Consider the following 22,291-nt stretch of genomic DNA (forward strand, 5'->3'; position numbering starts at 1 on the left):
CTAGACCCACTGACATCAGGAAATATTAAAAGACATTACATATCTATAAGGTCTTTTCTATGGTATCTGTTTTCAAAGTGTAAGTGTGAGGTCCTGTAGTAGATCAGATTACATCCTTACGAAATACCAGGGCAAATTTTGCTTAGACTGACCTCATTCCGTTCATGTAGTCAAAGTGAGCTTATTGTTTTAAAGTTCACAGCAGGTCATCAATCAAACAAAAAGGCATTTATTGTTCTTATTTTTGAGATGCAGTACATACTCTTTACCTTTACAGAAGCCAAGTTGGACTTGAAAGCGAATAATAATAATAATAGTACAAATTTTGCCTATACACAATCACCATTTAACTCTAAACTCCCATTAAAGTGTAAATAACACGGTTTCATTTACAGTTACATTTGGGCTATTTACAACAAATGTAAAATTTAAAACCGCTTAATTGAACTAACCATTTATCATTTGAAAAACGCAGTCATTTATGCACGGTTGCAATTTATTTAAATGTCTTTGTTTATATATGTCTCTAAATGTTCTTGGTATTGCATTATTTAATCAGTAAAAATACTTTATTGTAAATACAGATGAATACAGAAACTAAAATGCTTCTGTTTAGTAAGTAAAGACCAACATCTGCTCTGTACTTTTTTAAAATCTAATAAAAAGAATAAGGGGGCCTGCATTTTATAGAAAAGACCAAACTGAGGTTTGCAGTCCTGCAAGGTCAAATGTGTAAAATCCAAATACGTGCAGTTTATAAGCCTGCTGGAACAGACTTCCTAAATCTTTTTTTACATTATTTTTGCAAGTTATGTATACATTTTTGCAGGTGTCCTGTAATTTTCTGTAACTTGAACATGTCTACTTGTGGGTAAGTTAACATCAGAAGCAATGCGGTAGATCTGAGGTGGAGTTTAATGATGTCACAGGTCTATAACAGAGGTTTATACATTTTTAACCACAGCTGTAATGTTTGACAAAGTGAAAACTAAAACTTTTAAAAGTGCAATTTCTCAAGTCATATGAAGAGTCTCTAAAAAAGCAGTTGACACAGAAATCTCCTCAAAAATCATCTGGAAGACCATTGACAGACAGCATTTTGTTGTCACTACTAAAAATATTAACAACTTAAAAACACACAATTCACAGTAACGAAAAATGTATTAAAGTATTAGTTCAGCAAAAAATGGGCTGATAATCCTCCCCCTGAGACAATTCAAGATCGGAACAGATTTGGAGAAATGGAGAACTCCATCACTTGCTCACCAATGGATGCTCTGCAGTGAATGGGTGCCATCAGAATAAGAGTCCAAACAACTGAAAAAAGATCACAATCCACACAAATCCAGTACATCAATTGTCTTATTAAATAAAGAGTGTTCATGAATGTTCATAAAAAAAGAAAATGTCCATAATCCATAATAATGCTTACTCCAGTGAAAAGTCAGTCCATGTTGTCCTGAACTGTTTTAGCTTGTATATGTTGCATATTTCTCTCCAGATTTAGAATTTTTCAATGGAGAAGGCATTACTTTGACGAAATGGTTTGAATGTTAAATGTCTTGATGGATTTTTTTTTTTTTTTCGTTTAGTCATGTAGATTACTTGTGGACTATTGTGTGGTTTTATCAGCTGTTTGGCCTCTCATTCCGACGGCACCCAATCACTGCAGAGGATCCACTGGTGAGCAAGTGATGAAATTCAAAATTTCTCCAAATCTGTATTATGAAGAAACAAACTAATCTTCGATGGCCTAAGGGAGAAAAACTTTCAGGAAGTTTTTATTTTTGGGTGGATTACTCAGTTAAGTGGACAATGGAAACTGGACAAAAGAACAAACATCACAGAAAGTTTTGGTCTGGGGCTTTATTGATTTAATTTGTTAAGATGCTACATAGTCCAACAAAGTTGGGGTTTCTTTATATACCATTATAGACTTGACTAGGAATATCAACCTTAATTTTCATCTTAGACTCATTATTTATTTATTTATATACATACAAAACGGTCACCTTCATGTTTACATCATATGTGAAAGTTTGGGGCACTATAGTAAGTTTTAGGTATAATTTGAGCCAGCGGATTGGCTAACAGGCCCCCAAATCAGTCCCTCTCCATGGCAATCATACTCCTTGGTGAACTATATATAAACTGCAGTCCAAAAATCACTATACCCTGAACATCTCCTAAATTTACTTACAAAGCAAAGTTTTGCCGTTTGACTATCGTAAGCTCCTCTGTTCTTAGAAATCCAGTATCAGTCAAAGACGATCAACTGAAACAAAAGCTTCTCAAGGGGGGAGGGGGGGAGAAGAGAAACATTACAGAAAGACACCCCCCACAACACCAAACTATGACACAAATACATATCAGGTCACAAAATGGTCCCCTGCAGGAAGAGTCTCTTTTCTGATGTCATTTCGGTTATTTCACAAAGCTCAGACCGTTGTGCATGGGAAGATGACATTCTTTATGTAGTGCATTTTTAATATAAACAGTTCTGTGCAATAAAAGCTTTATTCATAACTTAAATCCAAACAAAACGGCTAAATTAACATCAGAGAACAGCAAAGAAACAGAGGGCTCAGGAAAACAGTGCAGAAATGCCAGGAGTGTTTTTTTTAAAGCCTTACGCTACAAGATAAACCAGTGTTGTGTACATTTCAGACCACCGACAAGGCATATCGAAGCCATGCATTTATCTGGAAATGAGGTGTAGGCTTGACATGGCTAAAATACAGGTAACAATACTCACGAGTCAGTTCTTAAGGGAATAGTTGGCTCAAGAATCAACATTTTGTCAGCATTTACTCCCTATTATGTTGTTCCGACTTCATTTTTTGGATTCTTCTATGAAACCCAAAAGAAGATGCTATGCAGAATGTCCAAGCTGCTCTTATCCATAAAATTGGAATTTATCCTGAAAAGGCCCAAAAAAAACGACAAAAAGAAAGCAAAAAAACACCATAAATGTGAACTGTGCACTACATTTTAAAGCCATACATACGTATCTTTGAGTAGAATATGAGTGAAATGTTTTTTTTTTCACTTATAACCTTACAATGGAGCTCTCAAATCTCAATGTATCATTTCATACAGTACACCAAATTTCATTAACATAGAATAACATCTGCAAAATCTCTTAAATATATCACATTGAATGCCAAATGCAAAGCTATTTAAATGGCTTCACACAACTTTAAATAAAGCGCAAAGGATGTTTTATGATGGCTACATGGTGCTTTTTCATGCTTCGCAGCATAAATAACCATCTACTTTCATTCATATGGAAACGGAGCAGATCTTCCTAACATCTCCTTTTGAGTATTCACAAAAATAGAGCTGGAACAACGTGAACATTATGACAAAATGTTAAAGTCTGTGTTAACTATACCTTTAATGACTTTTTTGTTCTTTTTTGGAGGGTAAAGTGTTAATGGACCTGATGGTAAACTCTCCTTGTGGCATCTTCAGATAGAAAGTTCATAGGGAGAGAGACCTTCAACCAGTTGCATGTACATGGTGCATCAAAAGTATGCTTAGCAGCTGCACTATTACTGTATATAATGACTTGATCAATAAATTAACTCTGGTCTACAGGCAGCAGAATGGAAATCGATGTGTGATAAAAGGGCCTGAAGAGGACATTTCACCTATGGAGCAGCTTAATAAAATATAAAGTATTTTTTGCTCTCAACAGAGCCATGCATTCAATCACATATCCCTTACCAAAAGAAAACGACAATAAAGAAAGGTGAAAAATCTATTCTGATTCTGACAGGGAACTCGGTTTGTGCAAAGCTTCATCGGAAGTTTCAGACATCAGCCTGCGCCTTACTGAAAAACAGCAGTTCACAGAGAAATATTGTTTCGAATGAGTAGGTGAAAGGCTGAATGGTTTCACCAACACTTCCCCAGTAACGGCAGTTTGATATATCTGTCACTAACAGTCCATTTCCTTGCTGTCAATTAAAGAAGTTTGAATTCCAAAATAACCTAAAAGTCAAATTGTGTCACCAAAGCCACTTAAAAGTAAGACTTTGTGGTGGATCTGACATTTGAACGTCAATTGGTGGCTGACTGCAAGTGAAACAGTGATGACCTTTTACAAAAATGTGGATATTTAGTGACATAATTATATAATTTGCAGAAGAACTAGATGTTGAATCGTACCTGTTGGTACACAAACATATCAGTTGGACTGAACAGAAGTGGATGGAAGATTTCAAATGCATGTTATTTTAACACCAGTGTGACTGGGGAAGATACTAGAAGGCTCGTTTTATCATTTACGTGGACAGTGATTGAAAATATACAGGCTGAACTTCAGTGAACTGCTGCTTTAACGCAGGATGTGTGGGTATGCATAAATCAAACGCACATGTGACACTTTTCAAAGACGTTTAGCATTTGTACACAGTTTCAATTCGCTTCTGACCCACTGAGAAGAGAAAAAGAAGTGATGAAACAACATTCACTCTACCACAACTCAATCGCACATCTGGTGTTAGAAAATCCCTACTGTATTTTTAGTGGTTAAAATCGATGACATTTGTTATCCATTTGAACTTGCATCAGAAATGATTAAGGAAGAGGGGCCAGAATGATTTCACAATTTTGAGGCAAGAACTGTGTCAGATTATTATTATTCTTTTTTTGTTGTTGTTGCACATAACATGATGATTCCTTGATCTCTTTATAAATTTCACACACCTCGCTAATCCAAAACTACCCAAATGATATGGCATTCGGATTAAACGAATTCTGCATTGGTTTCTTTTTTTGTTGTTTTCATCCGCAATGCATGCTTGTAGCGCTCCCCTCTTGGATTTTACAAGGCCAACTTGCCTACGATGACACCCACGACAAAAAACAGCACAATTAGCGCGATCACCCTGGTGCTCAGCCCCTCCTCCTTCACTCTCATCGCTGGAGATGAGTGTGGAGCGGACATTACTGTGCTCTTCCTCATCCGAAGACCATCATCTTCCTGCTGGGGAGGGGATATGGGGGGAGGGGCGGAGAGAGAGAGAGATAAAGATAGTTAGATGACAGAAATAATCCGGAGAGTTATGAAAAGCGCTTTGGGCCCTGAGCTTGTCTCATTAAACAAGCAGCAGTAATGGTCCCCAGCTGCAGCATCACACAGCGCTGACGAGTAAAAGCCAGGTTATCTTCAGTTCCGTCTCTCAGTATGTTCAACATCCTGTGGCCGCTACAAATTTAAACAATATGTGAACAAGCACAAAAGTCATCTGGTTGTTCAGTATGTAAGTTCTGTACTGTCCATACTTCGAGAGTAGGGTAGCAGATGTAAATATGGCATCTCCTAAAAGCAGCCTGAACATTGACAAAGGGCTAAAGTTGCCATGAAAAAACTTAAATACTCCTTTTTAGGCACAATAAAACATTTAAAGAGGACCTCAGAGGAAGAAAATCAATTAAGATCCATAATAACAGCTTTAAAAGAAAAGAAAATTCCATGGCATTTAGAGTAAGTGCACCCTTTAACTCCACTTTCAACATTTTTTTTTTTGTCTCAGCCTACTGGTAGTTTAAGCATAAATTGCCTCTAAAATCAAGTTAGTAAATTAAGCGATCATACTTAAACTGACCAAAAAGCACTTATGTGTAAAACCCAAATGTAATTTCTATTTCCAGTCATTTATTTATTTCAAGTATACTTAATCTTAATTCAAGAGATTACTGTTCTGTGTACACACACTATCATTCAAAAGTATGGGGTCAGATTTTTATTTACTTATTTATGCAATAGATTAATAATTATATTCAGCAAGGAGGATGTAATGCATTCAAATAATTTAAGGTGACAGTAAAGACATTTATAATGTTACGATTTAAAATAAAAAGTACAGAAATTTCTATTTTTTTTTAATAAATGCTATGCAACAAAAATCCTGCAAAAAATAAATAAAAAATGTAACAAAATTTTTTTTAAATGTAAAAAAAATCAGCTTTGCATCAGATGAATAAATAAAATAAAAAAATATCTGAATTTATAATAAATTTCACAATACTCCTGTATGTTTGATCAAATAAATCCAGCCTCTGTTAGCATTAATAGACTTCTTTCAGAAACATAATAAACTGTTAGCAACCCCAAACTTCTAAAATGTAGTGAATATAATGTAAAATTACTCTGAGAATTGAAAAATACATTAAGAACATTGCAATTTTGAACTTTAAAGAACACTTTTGAGAACGCAATTAGCAAACATTACTCACCCTGATCTGTTTGTTCTCCTCTCGTAGCCGCTGCACCTCCATCTGCAGTCTTTTACATTCCTCCATGATCTTCTTCACCTCTCCATCATCCAGACTGGAGGCCATGGACTTCATAGACAATGTGGATGATTCCGACTTTAAAAGGCTGGTGGATATCTTATTGCTTTCCATTTCATGCTGTGGCCACAATCAGGTTCACACACACAAATAGAGACTCGTGAGCAAATGCATTTATAAAAGAGCCAAGAATCTGTTTTGCTCATTTGTTTTAGGACAGGGCGTCATGCCTGCTGTCTTTGTTATTTCATAAACTGCCTAGAGCTCAGCACTAACATGAGGAAGAACATGAAAACCCATCCACTCACTGTTTTCTCATTTTCAGCAGGCATATCAAAGACACATTTCAGCTTGGAGTCCATCAGATCCTCGGGCTTGGCGTCCTTCCACTGCATGAGTGAAGAACAACATATGTAAACACGCATTCATATGATTATACACCAAATAAACACCTCATGAGCTGTTTACAAACCCTAGCGACCTGAGTACAAACAGCACATATTTAGGCCCATTCCCAACATGTAAGCCAGGGAAGATTTTCCGAAAGAAATGTAGTTAATAAAAGTACTTCAGCATATTGATAGAAAATAGAATATATGAAAAGCAAACTGATGCCAATTGTGGATGTCAGTTGTATTAAATTGCCAACTGAGAGAGTTTCAAATCAGTCATTGTAGTTATATCTCAGAATACACCGCAGACGGTGAGGCAGTTCGCTCGGTTTTGGAGCTGCGCTTTAGAGCCATCAACAGGAATAGTGGAAATAGCTCAGGACAACAAATAAGTAGCCAGATCTCTGCTCTACATTTTCCTTCAGCTTCTCCATTCCTGACGTTTTCATAACCTATTTATCGTTTCATCTGCACGTGCACACACATTTTTGGTATGCTCTATTTGGGGCATCATTCAGAAAGCGTTATGAACATGAGATTTGGATCGTACTCTTGGGCACCGTCAAACACCGTTGGAGTTATGTGACATCTGTTTGTATTACTTGAGCAGAAAACTCACACCATGTTGTTCTATGCTGGAGGTTATCATAATATTATTGCTCTCTGGCATTGCAGCACGTTCTCTATGAAGCTTTTATACTGAAACACTAAAATAATGCAAAATACTGTTTTATGACCAGTGATGTTATACAAATATCAGTTGAAAAATGTAAGCTTAAACCATAAATAAAATTAGAAATACAAAAAACTAATTAAATTAAATTCAGGCTATAAATTTTTACCTATCATGTAAATAAAAATAAAAATAAATAAAAGTTTATTTTAAATATTAACAAATACCATAGAGGTATATAAATAATATATTTATATATTTATGAATTCACCTTTGCTTGGCAATTCTAAAATACATTTTGGTAAGACATCAGATTTTAGGACATCAACAATTGTTTTTAATACCTTACATATACAACCTTCACAGTGTTACTAAAAGGGAGCATATGCAACCAGAAGGAAATGCTTCTGAACAAGTGAATGTGTATAAAGCTTGAGAGAGCAGGTGGCATGGATCAGTACTCACCACTCCCTCAGTGTCGGTCATGTCAGGCGGCGCCAGCAGAGACTGCACCATAAACTTGTGTTTGCTTTTCTCATTCGGATCATAATCGAACGGTTGCAGCATCACTGAAGAAACAAACAGACACAAGAACATAAATACATACTGAACAATTAATTGAGCATTTTCCAGATTGTTATTGGCAGGACAGACAAAAGAGGACACGAGGAGGAGGAGGAACCAGTTTTGGAAATGTTCTGGGCCAGATTCGAACCTGTGCTGCCTATATGAGCTCCAAATGCTAGGCCAAGGCTCCAACATAATTTCTGTATTTTACAGAATAAGAACACAGTAAAACATTATACTAGCAATAGCATGAAACAAAGGCATCTCAACAGTCCAAATGTGATAAAATACTTGGGTGTAGAGCATTACTCTGAATCGCATTACTCAAAAAAAAGAAAAGAAAAGAAAAAAAGAAAAGAAAAAAAGAAAAGATTTAGCTATTCATAATCCCACTACAAACGTTACTGATAAAACTTCAGTGACCCCAGAAGGGTAATTTTTCTTACAGCTCCTAAACAGTGTTTTTCACGTTTATAATAACACATTCAGCCTTTAACTCAAACCAGGTGTTAGTGTGAGGAAGTTCATGTCTACAACCCCATCAGCACCATCCAAAAGAAGGCCATGTTATTTGATGTCATTCCAATGAGAAAAAGCTAATTTAGAGCTGTTACCATGATTTACAATGATCACTTTCTTATGCCTGGCGTGCGAGGGCCCTGGCACGGGTGAGATCGGTACTGAAGGCCGATTTCACCCCCATCGACTTTTTAAAAAGACACAATCCGGATTCAAAAGGGTCTTTTTTTAACATTAGGGGTGAATGTGTGCGTGATTTTGGAAAACTGCTGCTGAGTTTCATTAAAAACAAATGATCTCTTAATTTCAAAGACTCTTTCAGATGTGGCTACCACTGCCGAGCTCACAGAAGGTGCACGCCAACTCCCCCGCGAGTTAAAAACCTCACTCTGGTTTTGTGTGCCATTATGGCAATCAAGCACCGTCGATATTGCAAACTGAAAACAGACGGCGGAGACAGATTGGGAATGTCCTGTTTTGTCAGTCCCAATCTTCCCGACAGCAAGAAAGAAAGAACGGTGTTTCACCATTAGCACCTTCCTCTAAGAGGAAAAGGGTTTAAATGAGTCTTGACATGGCTTTATTTGTACAGCTCACATCATTAATATTTCTGAGAAAAAAAGAGAAAAAAAACTGCAGGGCAAATATTCATATTTCTCACACATAACTGTTGCTATCCTTGACCAAATAAGTCTAAGTTCAAGCTATGATTTGTCATTGATGGTAGAAAAGTTATATTATTATATGAACATACAGGCTTCGTTCACACTGCATATAAATAAAATAGTTTTTTTTATAAAGTCAATGTTTAGTTCACACTGTCATTTTGTAAGCAATGAAATCTGTGATCTGTTTATTTCACCAAAATTGTTGTCAGTCATTATCTGATATATCTCCTGTTCAAAAGTTTGTAAAAGAACACTTTTATTCAGCAACGACACTTTTCAAAACAGTAAAGATATTTATAATGTTACACAATATTCTCATTTCAAACAAAGGCTGTTCTTCTGAACTTTGATTTCATCAAAGAAACCTGAATTTTTTTTTTTAGATTGAAAATGATAAGAAATGTTTCTTAAGCTAACAAATTAGCATAACACAATGATTTCATTTGGAATTATGATGCTGAAAATGCAGATTTGCATCACAGGAATAAATTACATTTTAAATGTCTTTAAATAGAAAATTGTCATTTTAAACAGTAATGATTTTTCACAATATTACTGTTTTACTGTATTTCTAATCCAATAAATGCAGCCAAAAGAGACTTCTTTCAAAAACATAAAAAACTGTACCAAGTCCAAACTTTTGAACTGTAGTGTATATGGTGTAATATGCACATCCCATTCCAAATGAAAATAAACTTTTAGACTACAAATAACAGAACATACGAGTCGAACACACCCAAAAAATAAAAATCTCATTTTTGCTGCCTGTCTAAACAAAGACTGTATCGTCTAAGAATGAAGTGTGCTTGTTCTGAACAATAAGATGGGCGGCTCCATGCTGACTGTGATTGACAGTTCTTTCTGGCAGTTCACTTCTGACACAATCCAACCAGAGCAAGGCAGTGATTTAATGATTTTTAAAGGAGGAGAGCATTCTTTCTTTAACAAAGAACATCTTTATGTGATGCTTAAATTTGCAAAATATGGAAAGTGTTATCCTGAAGATGGTTGACAATTTACAAGAAAGAAAATATTAGAAAAAAAAACACACCAATGCAGTCTGGAATTAATCTGATTACATATGGCCATTTAATGTGATTAACCTGATTAACAAAATAATAACAAATAATAACAAATAATAACTAATTTAAGCTCTCATGTATGCACACTGTTTATTAGGAATCTCTGCGCAGACGCTGAAAGATGAGGACTGTTCATGTACAGAAAGGTCCTTCTAAATCTCTTTTTTTGTTTGTTTTGACAGCAACCACGTTTGGCACAATCTCTGTCTTTTACACAAATTGTATGAGTTGCCTGCACATGCTGTTCTTTCTTGAATTCTTAGAAGAGAACTATTTCTCATCACACTGAGCTTGTGTGGTCACAGCTTGAGCGGTCATCTTTGGGGCCGTTATCTGGGGGCAGGACAACTGCATAAAATGTTCCCTGGACCATGTGAATTCAAGCGACGGCCTCGGTCATCTCAAATAAAAACTACAACAAAACACCTGACTGCAGACAATCATTCCACTGTGTAATTAACTGGATCCCTGGAGATAAAAAGTGAACAACTCCATTAATTATGAAACATGACCTCGGAATCCCCTCGGAAAAAACTGCAAAGCCTTAATGGAGAGAGGGAGAAAATGTGAGGAAATCCAGACAACACTAATGGTTTGGAAAAACACTTAACTTAGTTCCAAAGCAAAGGTTCTGAGTCAGTGAAATGTATTAACAAGTAGGTATACCCAACATGTAATTGGATATTATCATGACAAGATTGACCATAATAAACCATATTTACTTTGAAATTTACAGGTGTCTGTATATATATATATATATATATATATATATATATATATATATATATATATATATATATATATATATATATATATATATATATATATATATATATATATATTCAGGTGTAGTGGCAAATAGTGATTAATCATGATTAATCCACTGAAAATTCTGATTAATTTTATTACAAATTTTTATCATTTGACAGCCCTAATATATATATATATATATATATATATATATATTTTTTTTTAGGGCTGTCAAATGTATATATATATATATATATATATATATATATATATATATATATATATATATATTTTAGGTCTGTCAAATGATTAAAATTTGTAATAAAATTAATCAGAATTTTCAGTGGATTAATCATGATTAATCACTATTTGCCACTACACCTGAATCCTGACCATTTTTTTTCTGAAATGCATACCAAAAGATAAATAACAGGACACAGATACATAATTTTCATGTATTGTTTCATCATGTGGTTCTTTTTTTCTGAATTTCAAAAGTTTAACATTTACTTAGATCAAATTTACCTGAGCACTATATCAAACCATGCCATTTAACTACAGATAGTGTAAGAGTTTTAGGTGAACCAGTGGTTAAATATAGCCACATATCTATGAAATTATGGATAGAGAAACTCGAAAGAATGAACTCAGAAACAAAAACATGCGCCACCATCACATAAGCAGCACTCTGGGCACTCTTGTTTTTGGGAGGTGTTCATTTGCTCTGCCACAATACTTTAGGATCGATATTTTCACATTCTGAAGGCTTCAAGTGCCAGTAAAACCAAGTAAAAATGCATATGCTTTCCCAAACAGCTGTAATTTTCGCTGCATTGCATGTAGGCGTTCTGCGCATGCGCAGTGTGAAACACAGGACGCTATAACACAGTGATCCTCAAATCTGGCTCGCGAGATCCACTTTCCTGCGAAGTTTAGCTCTAACCCTAATCAAACACGCATGAGTTTGCGAATCAGTGTCTTTAGGATCATTAGTAAATCACAGGCAGGTGTTTTTAATTGGAGTCTGCGCTAAACTCTGCAGGAAACTCGCGAGCCAGATTTGAGGATCACTGCTATAACAGGAAGAAGAAGCTGCAGCGTATCAACTATCAAAGTCATCTCTGTTTATCGAGCTTGGCATGAATGTATTTGAGAGTAACTGGGGTAAAACCTTAAGCTTCATCTGTGTTTTCGTTGCGGCGCACGCCGCTGTTTTTTACTATCTTGAGAATTCAGAGATCGACGAGACTTTCCTAACCTGAATAATTTGTCACACTGCGCATGCGTGAAATGCGTTAAAAAATTTGACGTAATTAACGACAAACAACTAATTAACGCCGTTAACGCGCTATTTTTGACAGCCCTAATATATATATATATATATATATATATATATATATATATATATATATATATATATATATATATAATAAAGTGGACATATAAAGGACTCGACAGAGGTAGAGTTTCTTCAATCATAACAGATTTGTGTGGAATTCAGAGCTTGAAGTTGTTGCTTTCGAACTGTGGACAAATAACTTGAGAACCAGACTGACAGTAATGTCTAAGAACGGGTGGAGACGTGAGGCTCATCTCACAAGTCTGGATAAAAGTCAAAAGCACATCAAGCGAAATCTGTTGTGCATCCCCTGCGATAAACACGCCAGCTACGAGTTAGCCAGTCAAGGAAAACTGTGTGAGTCAGAGCTATTGTATATATTGACAGGGACCAGGCATCTCACCATGGAGAGAAATCCCAAAACATTGGAATCAACACGGAATAATGAGAGCAATTTAAGGATGTCCATGAGATTCCAAGAGGCTCTGTGATTTCAAACGAGTTGAGTTATTAGGAAAACTTTCGAAGGTCTCAAACACCAACAACTGTTGTTACAAAAATAACTCTTGGTTATGTAAAGGCTTCCATCATGCACAAAGAGCAGTTATAAAGGTGCTGGAACATAAACGTCTCCTTCATTTTGCCATCTCACAGAAGATAAAGTATGTGTACTCCAAAGTATTCACTCCAAATAGCTACTAATAGAACTTGGCATCATTAATAGACACAAAAATATCATATCATCAGCAGTCACCAGTTCATGTTACCAAAACTGAAAATCACAAAATTTATTAATTTTATTGCTAATCACTTTTTGCTAATGTGCCTTCAAATCAGTGGTATTTTTTCATTATTTATATAATTTAATAGAATGTATTAATAGTTGGAATTAGAATTATTTTCATATTAAGTTTTCATTTTAATTTCTTAATGTTTGAGTAATTTTGTTTTGTGATTTGGTATTTTTATTTTATTTTTATATGTCTATAGCTAGAGCAATTTCAGTACTTCATCTTAAACTTATTTCAGTTTAGTTGTCAAGGAGGCATTTCTAATTTTCATTCATCTTTTTCATCTGGTATTTTTGTATTTAATTGCATTTTAATTACTCAAAACCATTTTACAGCTGTAAGCTTCATTTCCAAATAACAACACGGTTTCATAATAGCCTGAATTTGGGATTTGAATTAGCTTATTCCTAGTATTTTATTTTTTGTTCGTTGTTGAGTTTGTCAGTTTTTGTGTCATTCTCACCCTTCCATTCAAAAACAACAAAACAAAAGGTTTCTGATGTTTCCCTGAAGCTTCACACATACAGACGCATCACCTTGTTACCTTGTTAAAGGTGTCTGTAAAAAGTGGTAACACTTATAACAAGGACAGGAGTCTGGATCCACACAGACAGAACTGCCAACAGATACAAGTCAAGCTCCAACAAACAGACTTCCTTTGACAGATCAACAGAAACGATCAAATATGATTCAATATTAAACAATCCCTTTCAAAATGGCCCAAATATTAACGGCTCATACAGAACAATTACCTGAGAAAGCTTAAGATCATTTGAAACCAATGTCAAATTTAACACTTGGTTCTTTGAGAGACTGCAGATGGTTTCATTTCATACACACATCATAATCATCGTCAAAGTAGACGAGTCAATTCGCAAAACAACCCAAATATTGCAAAAAATATATATATTAATATATATATATATATTAATATATATATATTAATATATATATATATTAATATATATATATATATATATATATATATATATATATATATATATATATATAGCTCCGGTAATATTGCCTCCCAAAAGCTGCTCTCTTTATTCTTATTTATATTAATATTCAAATTGTTACTGTTAATATTATTATTATTGACTAAGAAATCTATAAAAGTAACAACATTCTTGTGATTTTGTAATCATTTGGAAGTTCTCTGTGAATTAAAAGAGACCAATGGTCTCAAAATGCTAATTTGACAAACCATTAAAAGCTCATGGAGAGCTCACATTTCAGATCTCAAACTTTCCTCATCTATACATCAACAAATGCTTTGAACTTTACAACATGTGGGCTTTGCTATTTGAATTGGTGGAGTTGAGGCATAGCTTTAAAGGCTTCATTTATTGCGAATAACATCTAAAAGACAAACGAGGTGCATTTACCAGAGACGTTGATCGAGGTCCCGGCATCAATCACGCCGCTGTTTGGCCGCACACAGTATCGACGCGGTGCAGTCGTCTTTACTTTAAAGCACACATTTCTGTCTGTGGGGTTAGCAAGCTTTAGGGTGGCGGTCACCACATCTGTAAATGGACCTGTGCGGAGAAAAAGAGGACATTACTGTACATTCTAAATTCATTGAAATGATTCTAGGGCATATATTGCTATTCAGTTTCTAGGGTGCGCTGGGTGGTGGCTTACTGCAAAAACATTTCAAACTGATCAAGCGCAATATCTGCAGCCAGACTGCTCTAAGTGACCACATCGATTTACAACCTTATTACTGATTTCAGCCCACCTAGACATAATGATTCAAGACAAATCAAATTAGTGGCACATTACAAAATTAGCGATACATCAAAGGCCAAAAGACCACAGTAATGTTCTCAACCCTGGCACTCGCTTTACACCGCGGCAAAGAATAAGGGTGATTTTCAGGAAAATGGAACAAACTGAATTTGTTCTGCCAAAGGCTGATTCTAATCAGTCCACATAACAGAATCAAACTATTTAAATGTCTGTGGTGATAAACAAAGAGCGGAGAGCTGAAAACAATACAGTGATTCCAAATCTTGGAGAAAATCTTTAATGTTTTTGAATGGTCTCTTACGCTCACCAAGGCTGCATTTATCTGATCAAAAAAAAAAAAATAGAAATAGTATTATTAAAATATTAAATAATGGTTTTCTATTTTAATATTTTAATATTTTTAAGTCTTCAGAGTCATATGATCATTAAGAAATCAATGAATTTTTTTTTAAACAGCATTTATTTGAAACGGAAATCTTATGAGACATTATAAGTGCATTTTGATCAATTTAATGCATCCTTGCTAAATAAAAGCAGCCTATTCATTTCTTATTGACAAAGCTTTTAAAAATTTCACACTTACTTAAAAGGGATAAAAGTCAATAAATTCCTGATAAAACCAAGTGCCATCCGACATAGTCTTGCATGTTTTGTCTCATTCTGACATTAAAATAGTGCTCGAACATTTCTAATCAGAATGAGCTAAAAGATCAAAACATTGAAATGGCTGTTCAAGACATGCTTTTCTCTGTTAAAACAAACAAAAAATTAACAAAAACTTAGAAAAACAAATAAATGCAATAATACTATAAATGTGTTTGCAGTAACACCATAAATCCTGAAGTCCAAAGACAAGACTGATGAATTTGTTTACCCACTGCTAAATCCAGAGAAATTGATAACATATGTTATGACATTATATTGAAAGTTTTGAATGGCAAATCATTTGGTTTCCCTTTCATGGTGCAGCGGTTTCTGCTCAAACAGGAAGAGCAGATAAAATCTCTGACCGTCAAAGATGAGTTGTGCTGCCAAGATTTTGTCTCATTCACAAAGATTTCTTTTTCTTCTAATGTATTGAAGTCAACACAAAACAGCATGATTAGCAATGTTTTTTGTTTCAATAATGTGACATATTTCCATGCAAAACAGGATTTTCAAATAGAAAATAGAATTTTGTGCAAGTTGTTATTACTTTTTAATGATCGATTACAAAGGTAGATAATGAGATTGGGCCCAATATTCCCAAAAATATGGGTTTAAAAAATAAGACATCCCTTGCAATTTGTGATGCAGCAGTGCCACACATCAAGTATGCAACACCTCATCTGGGTTGATTCTATTAAACCAGTTAAATTATTGAGAGGCTGTGACACTTGAAACCCATTCTGCGCCTTATGTTGTTTGAGACTTTATGTTGTGTGTTAAGAAGGAAAATACGCAAATGAACTAAGTGCCTTGGGCCTTTATAACCTAGGCCTAACAATGGACTATCCTCTTGGCCAAAAGCCTTACGCTCCATGTCATTTCCATTCATACAGACCTATATGGAGAAAACTGATACAATTAGGGAATAAGTCATTGCAAAGCATAACTCTTGCAGAAAGGCATCTTTCTCTGTATTAATTTCATAAGGTAAATCATAACATCACCAATCACTACTAACAGCCAAAAAGAGAAAAAGAAAGAAAGAAAAAGGAATTGTAGGGATTGGCATTTTCAGTAACGGTTTTCATCAAAACTTTTCTACATAAAATATTTAGAAAAATAATTCAATATGCATTGATAAACAAAAAAATAATATATAAATCATATATACAAAAAATTGCTGATATTAAGTAATACCGAGTATGCTATCATAAATAAAGTAATTGCGTAGTCTCATTTAATTAATACATATTTTTTCTTAAGATCCTCAGTTTGACCTTCACAGTCAGGCTGAGTGTCAAGAAAGTTCTATGATATTCTGCAGACACAAAACATGTTCTCTTGAGAAACTAAAAAAAAAAAAAAAATCATTGTACACATCATTTACTGTTGAAGAAGTTTTTCTGCCAAACAAGGTACAGCGGTGGAAAAGCCTCAAGCGATAATGTGTGCCTTTCGTACGGCTCGGAAATACCCAACACATCTGTCTGCAGTGATGCAGCGTTCATCTGCACAGAGAGATACTTGGCATCCGCACGTGTGCAGATGTGACTCGTCTTTCCAACTCTGCATTTCAACATCTGCCTCTCATTTACACCCTGCTTGATAGCCCTAAAACATATTTATTACACGACCGTTTCACGATCATTATAATAATTCAGTTATCCAAGGTCTGAATCAATGAGCACTTATGTAATTTCGCCACGTAGGTCAAGGTATTAATAGGCCAAAAAGGTGCAGCCCTGCTAAATCAAACAGACATCACCATATTTTAACAGCTTTGCCACATTACTACTACAACTGGGTCACCTTAAAATCTCAGAGGGATCAAACCGCCTTTTATACTTCCATGTAATTACTGGCGGGGGCTACTTCCTGAACTCCTCAGATGAGTCTCTGCTTCAGATGCTTTAAATGCAAAGTGGCATGTCTGGACAGATGGGTTGTTACCTGAGGTTACATGCCAATCCAGAGCATCACAGACTTTTCAATGAAGTATATTGTAGTGGGCCGAGTTTGAGACAGGAGGCATGGTCTTATTTTGCTTTGGCTCCTTTATGGCAAACAACCCATTCTAGAAGCCTCCTCAGGGGGAAAAGCCATGTCCAGTGCTGAGAAATAAACGCATTATACCTCAATATAAAACATAAATCTGCAACTGTGCTTTAAACTACACCTAACAACTACACAATGGATTTGAGATCTCCACAGCTGTGTTAGAATGCTTTAATGTAAAGTTGGTTAAATGAACTGCATCTCTAAAATTATGCAAACAATGGTTCTTACTTATCCAAAGTGGTTTAAAAAAATTAGCTTGTTCTCTTTTGCATACGTTTATTGTACTTAACCCAAGTAATATTTTTTTTTTTTCCTTGATTAAGCATAAACCTAACTAAATTACATATGATTTCTCTGAACATAAGACTTTATATTTAATGTTATATTGCTTTTCAAGTAAATGTATCATTTATGGATATTGTTAGTGGAAATCAAGACAAAAATAGTGAAAATTACTTATGCAGCACAGCCCTTATAACCTTGCTTTTTCCTAAGGCTTTTTATATTTTGATTAATCTAGTAAATCACAATCATTGTCTGAATAGAAAAAAAAAAAACAATAGCAGACCTAAAAACCTGTCAGAGAAAAAAAAAAGTTTGACAATGACATCAGGCAACAATTTCCCTGTAAATTTGCACTACTAATTTTTAAGCATTTTTAAACTGGTCATGCCCCACAGTGGAACTGACTTAGTCTCTTCTTCCTCAATTATAGTGTATGATTAAAAACCAAAACGAAACCTAGAAGAGCATTTTACTATTCCTGGCAAATACTTGAATGATTCAACATAAATAAGCATTCACACTAAACGAGCAATGCTTGAATCAACATTGCACTCACTTTTAAAGATTTTCGCATTGACCAAATATCCTTGTGGCTTAGGTGACATCAGTTGAAAAAAATTGTTTCAGAGGAACTGTACACAAGAACATTATTGCTCAACCAGCAAGATCACCAAAGGAAAACTAAGCAATAAAAAGGTGCACACTCATTAGCCTTGAATATCAGTGCTTATGAAAGGTTTGGCTGTTGATAAGCAAAGCTCATGTATGGCTCGTCAAGGACTTTGTGTGTGAGCTGTTCTTTTTAGTTTATTCATAAATTAACATAAGACAAGCTTTAGACAGGAAACCACTAGATTAAACAGTTAACGATAAGTATTTTGACTACAAACTAAATACACTGGGGAGAGCAAATGGCATCGATATATATATCCTGCAGCCAAGAACATGTCTAAAGTCACCTCACAAGCAGTAGGGGAACTGTTTAGCCTAAAAACGTTTAGCCTAAACAATGAACCAAAGACTATCCCGTCATGAACAATAATAACATTTACAACATTAGGTTTACAAAATGTCCCAGTTAACCCAAGACAATTTACAAGGCATGTCCTGATAAATGACTAAAAAAGGAAGACTCTGTGGAGAAGGAGAACTAATTCACTGATATTGCAAGTTGATTTGCCCAAAATTTAAAGGGGTCAAATGATGCTTTTTTTAAAGAGCATTATTTTGTCATATGTGTTGACATGCTTTAATGTTCAAAACACATTATTTTTCAAATACTGTACATTATTGTAGGTCTTCTATGCCCCGCCTCTCTCAAACATGTAATTTTCTACAAAGTCCCTCCTTCAGACAAGCGCAGTCTGCTCTGATTGGCCAACTGACCCAGTGCATTGTGATTGGCCAAACACTGCAAGTACTTGTTTCCATTAGGCATACTAATACGTCCTTAGATCAGAATAGTCAAGCATATTCAATTTTTACAGAATTCAAAGCAGAATAAAGCATGACAGAAAAGGCCCAGGGATGAGAAATTCTAGGCGAGAATATAATCAATAGCAAAATAATAAAATGAGAAATATTTTGAGATCAACTAGTTTATAACGTACTTATTTTCAGCAAAGTTTCAGTGGGAGGAAAAGCCTCTTTTACCCATTCCCAGCAATGCTAAGACAGATTCACATTTACATTACAATTACATTTGGTCATTTAGCAGACGCTTTTATCCAAAGAGACTTACAAGTGATGACAATAGAAGCAGTCGAAACCAACAAAAGAGCAATAATATGTAAGTGCTGCTGTGACAAGTCTTGGTGAGCCTAACCGAGAAAAAAAAAAGTTTTTATATGTAGTATATAAAATATACATATAGCTTAAACGCAATATACCAGATGCTTTGTTTAAAAGATTCAGCCAAATGCATGAATGTGAATTTAAAGTTGAGCTCACTATATCTGCACTGAGCTCCCTAAAGTTCACCCGAAAATTATATTAACCTAACTGTATAACTGTCTTTATCTGGTAGAACACAAAGAAGGTATTTTGAAAAATGGTGGGAACAAAACAATATCGGAGCCCACAGATTTCCACTGTATGAAAAAAAAAGAAATGTATCTTATATCACATAAAACATAATCATTTTGGAATGATTGGGAATGAGTAAATGATCATTTCCTTTTTGAGTGAACTATCCCTTTAAGTTGTGCATCATATTGGCTGAATATCCTGTCAATGTGATATGTTGTGCTGCTTATAATGTTCACAAAATCAGCCTGAATGGGTCATACTAGTGGAATTGTACCGACTAACTAATTACATACCCACTCAGATATTTGTGGAAGAAGCAGTTTAAGCAAGTTCATTTCCGCTCCGGAAACCACTTACAGATGAAGTGTATACAGAAGATTTCTTGACTAATGGACTGGTTACTATTAATAATATATGAATAGTTGTTAATACTAGCAAATATTGATTGTTGGAGTGTAAAGGAAAAATATATACATAATGACGCTTATTTGATTTTAAAGTTGTGATGAAACAGATTTAGTGATGATAGATCTGAAATGGATGTGATGGATTACTGAAAGAAAAAAAAAAATAGGGCGGGGACTTGTTTCTTTCATTAAATGTTGATTGGATTTTGAGATATGGAAATTGCACTCAAAAATAGGAGGCAGATGAATGTGAGCTTACAGCTAAAGGATAATATATTTTAAATAAATCATATAATCAATAATATGCATTTAGAAAATGGATTTAATTTCATGCCTACTTTAATAAATATTAGGCATATGCTGTAAACATACAACAATATAGCATTGGTCCGCGGTTGATAGCAATTGGTGATACGTATATCTTTTACACTAAAACTGGGTAAACATTAAATTGCATATGAACATGAACTAAAAGTCCCAAACCTTCCAGACATCTGTGAAATGCAGTTTCAATAAAACATTATGTGTTTTCACAAAAATCCCAACATAAGTCATTTTACCACATAATTATAATAATTATGTCTATGTCAGGTGGAACTATGAACAATGGCAGTAAAATAATAGTAGAAGTGTCAAATATTTCTCATTGGGGCTAGAGACTTCCTGACTAGAAGCAGATTCAAGGTAGGCGTCAGTGTTGCCAGATTTTGCTAGAAAAAAAGCTACCAGTTGTGATAAAATAAACCAAAATTAATCAGCTTGCTCCACCAAAAGAAGACAAAATAAGCGACTACGGTTTTCTTGTTTAATATAGGAACTACTTCTCCTTCTGTTCATATAAACACGAGGAGAAATGAAGCTCGACTTTGAAAGTTTACTCACAGCATTCATTCAAACAGAGAAATTAAGTCACGTAGCGTTAGTGACATAGAAATATCACATTAAATAACGACATACAAACTTTGTATAAAAGCTAAACACTAACATACAAAAGTCCCTGTTGTATTCTGAAAATAACCTCATAAAAAAACACGACAGCCCGTTTCTATAAGCGACTCTATTTTACAAATGTAACGCAGCGTCGCTAATAATAAGCGGACCTGGCAACACCGGTTGCACCGATTCATACTAACCGAATTAACCAACCCATCAAAACAGCCTGTATGTCAAGGCCTAATACAGGCTCGCTCGAGCTAACGTGCTTGTCAGTCTTCTGCTAAAACGAGTAACACTTGATTAACCCGTCATTGTCACATGAAGGATATTTAAATGCGAGTTTGGAGTCTAAAATAATTCACCATTACGGTTCTGCGCCATATTATTATTATTATTATTTCAAGGACTGAGGCCTGTCAGAAACGCCACCTCACCGCCTCTTTCTGCCCTTAGCCCCTAAAATAACACGTCGGTTGACCCTCCCTCTTTGTGCTGGGCGTTATAGATGCTAGTTCACGGCCTTGTCAGTCTCTGAGCTCACCTCGGAACCTCAGTTCGTGCTGCGGTTCAAGAAGCAGGACCTGCTCTTGCCTGGCCATCTCCCACCGCTTCAAACTACTCGACTGCTGCGCTGACGTCCGCTAGAACTGACGGGGACGGGCTTGACGGTTGAGGCTGTCGTTGAGGACTTCTGTTACATTTATTGAAATAAAAATTCCACAAGGCAGTGGAAATAGCTCAGTGTTACCCGATCCACTAGCGACTGTTGTGATGCAGCAGGAAGGGACAGTGGGAGAGAAAGAGAGAGAGAGGCTGGCCGTGACGTCACTGCCCCTGCAGTATGCACTGAGTAGTGGCGACTGATGTGAGGAGAAGGGTGTAGATTGAGGGTGGGGGTGGTCTTTATGGGTCATCAGTCTTCATCTTCAACCATGTTATGGTAACTTTACAGTGGTATTTTCACATTTGTGTACATGCAATGACCATTAAAGAAAATGAAACTATTTTGCAGTTTATATACATATATATATACATATGAATGATATTAAGTTATATATTAACAAAAAGGTAAACTTTTAATAACATCTGT

At 35.2% G+C, this 22,291-nt stretch overlaps 1 protein-coding gene across 2 annotated transcripts; it reads right to left on the minus strand.

Annotated features, from left to right (window-relative positions):
• Positions 1–1,851: 1,851 nt before the first annotated feature.
• On the minus strand, positions 1,852–22,075 carry LOC127959622 (vesicle-associated membrane protein-associated protein B). Of its 2 annotated transcripts, none has more exons than XM_052558903.1 (6): positions 21,743–22,075; positions 14,473–14,625; positions 7,834–7,937; positions 6,612–6,692; positions 6,247–6,423; positions 1,852–4,993 (listed from the first exon to the last, which is right to left on the minus strand). In XM_052558903.1, the coding sequence occupies exons 1-6, from the start codon at positions 21,798–21,800 to the stop codon at positions 4,832–4,834; spliced, it is 735 nt and encodes a 244-aa protein (XP_052414863.1). In that variant the 5' UTR covers positions 21,801–22,075; the 3' UTR covers positions 1,852–4,831. The 2 variants fall into 2 exon arrangements, with proteins under 2 accessions (XP_052414863.1, XP_052414864.1); XM_052558904.1 differs by having other exon boundaries at positions 1,852–4,990; positions 21,743–22,073.
• Between the last annotated feature and the right edge of the window lie 216 nt (positions 22,076–22,291).

This window comes from Carassius gibelio, chromosome B6, assembly GCF_023724105.1.
Source record: "Carassius gibelio isolate Cgi1373 ecotype wild population from Czech Republic chromosome B6, carGib1.2-hapl.c, whole genome shotgun sequence".
Classification (NCBI taxonomy): Eukaryota; Metazoa; Chordata; class Actinopteri; order Cypriniformes; family Cyprinidae; genus Carassius; species Carassius gibelio.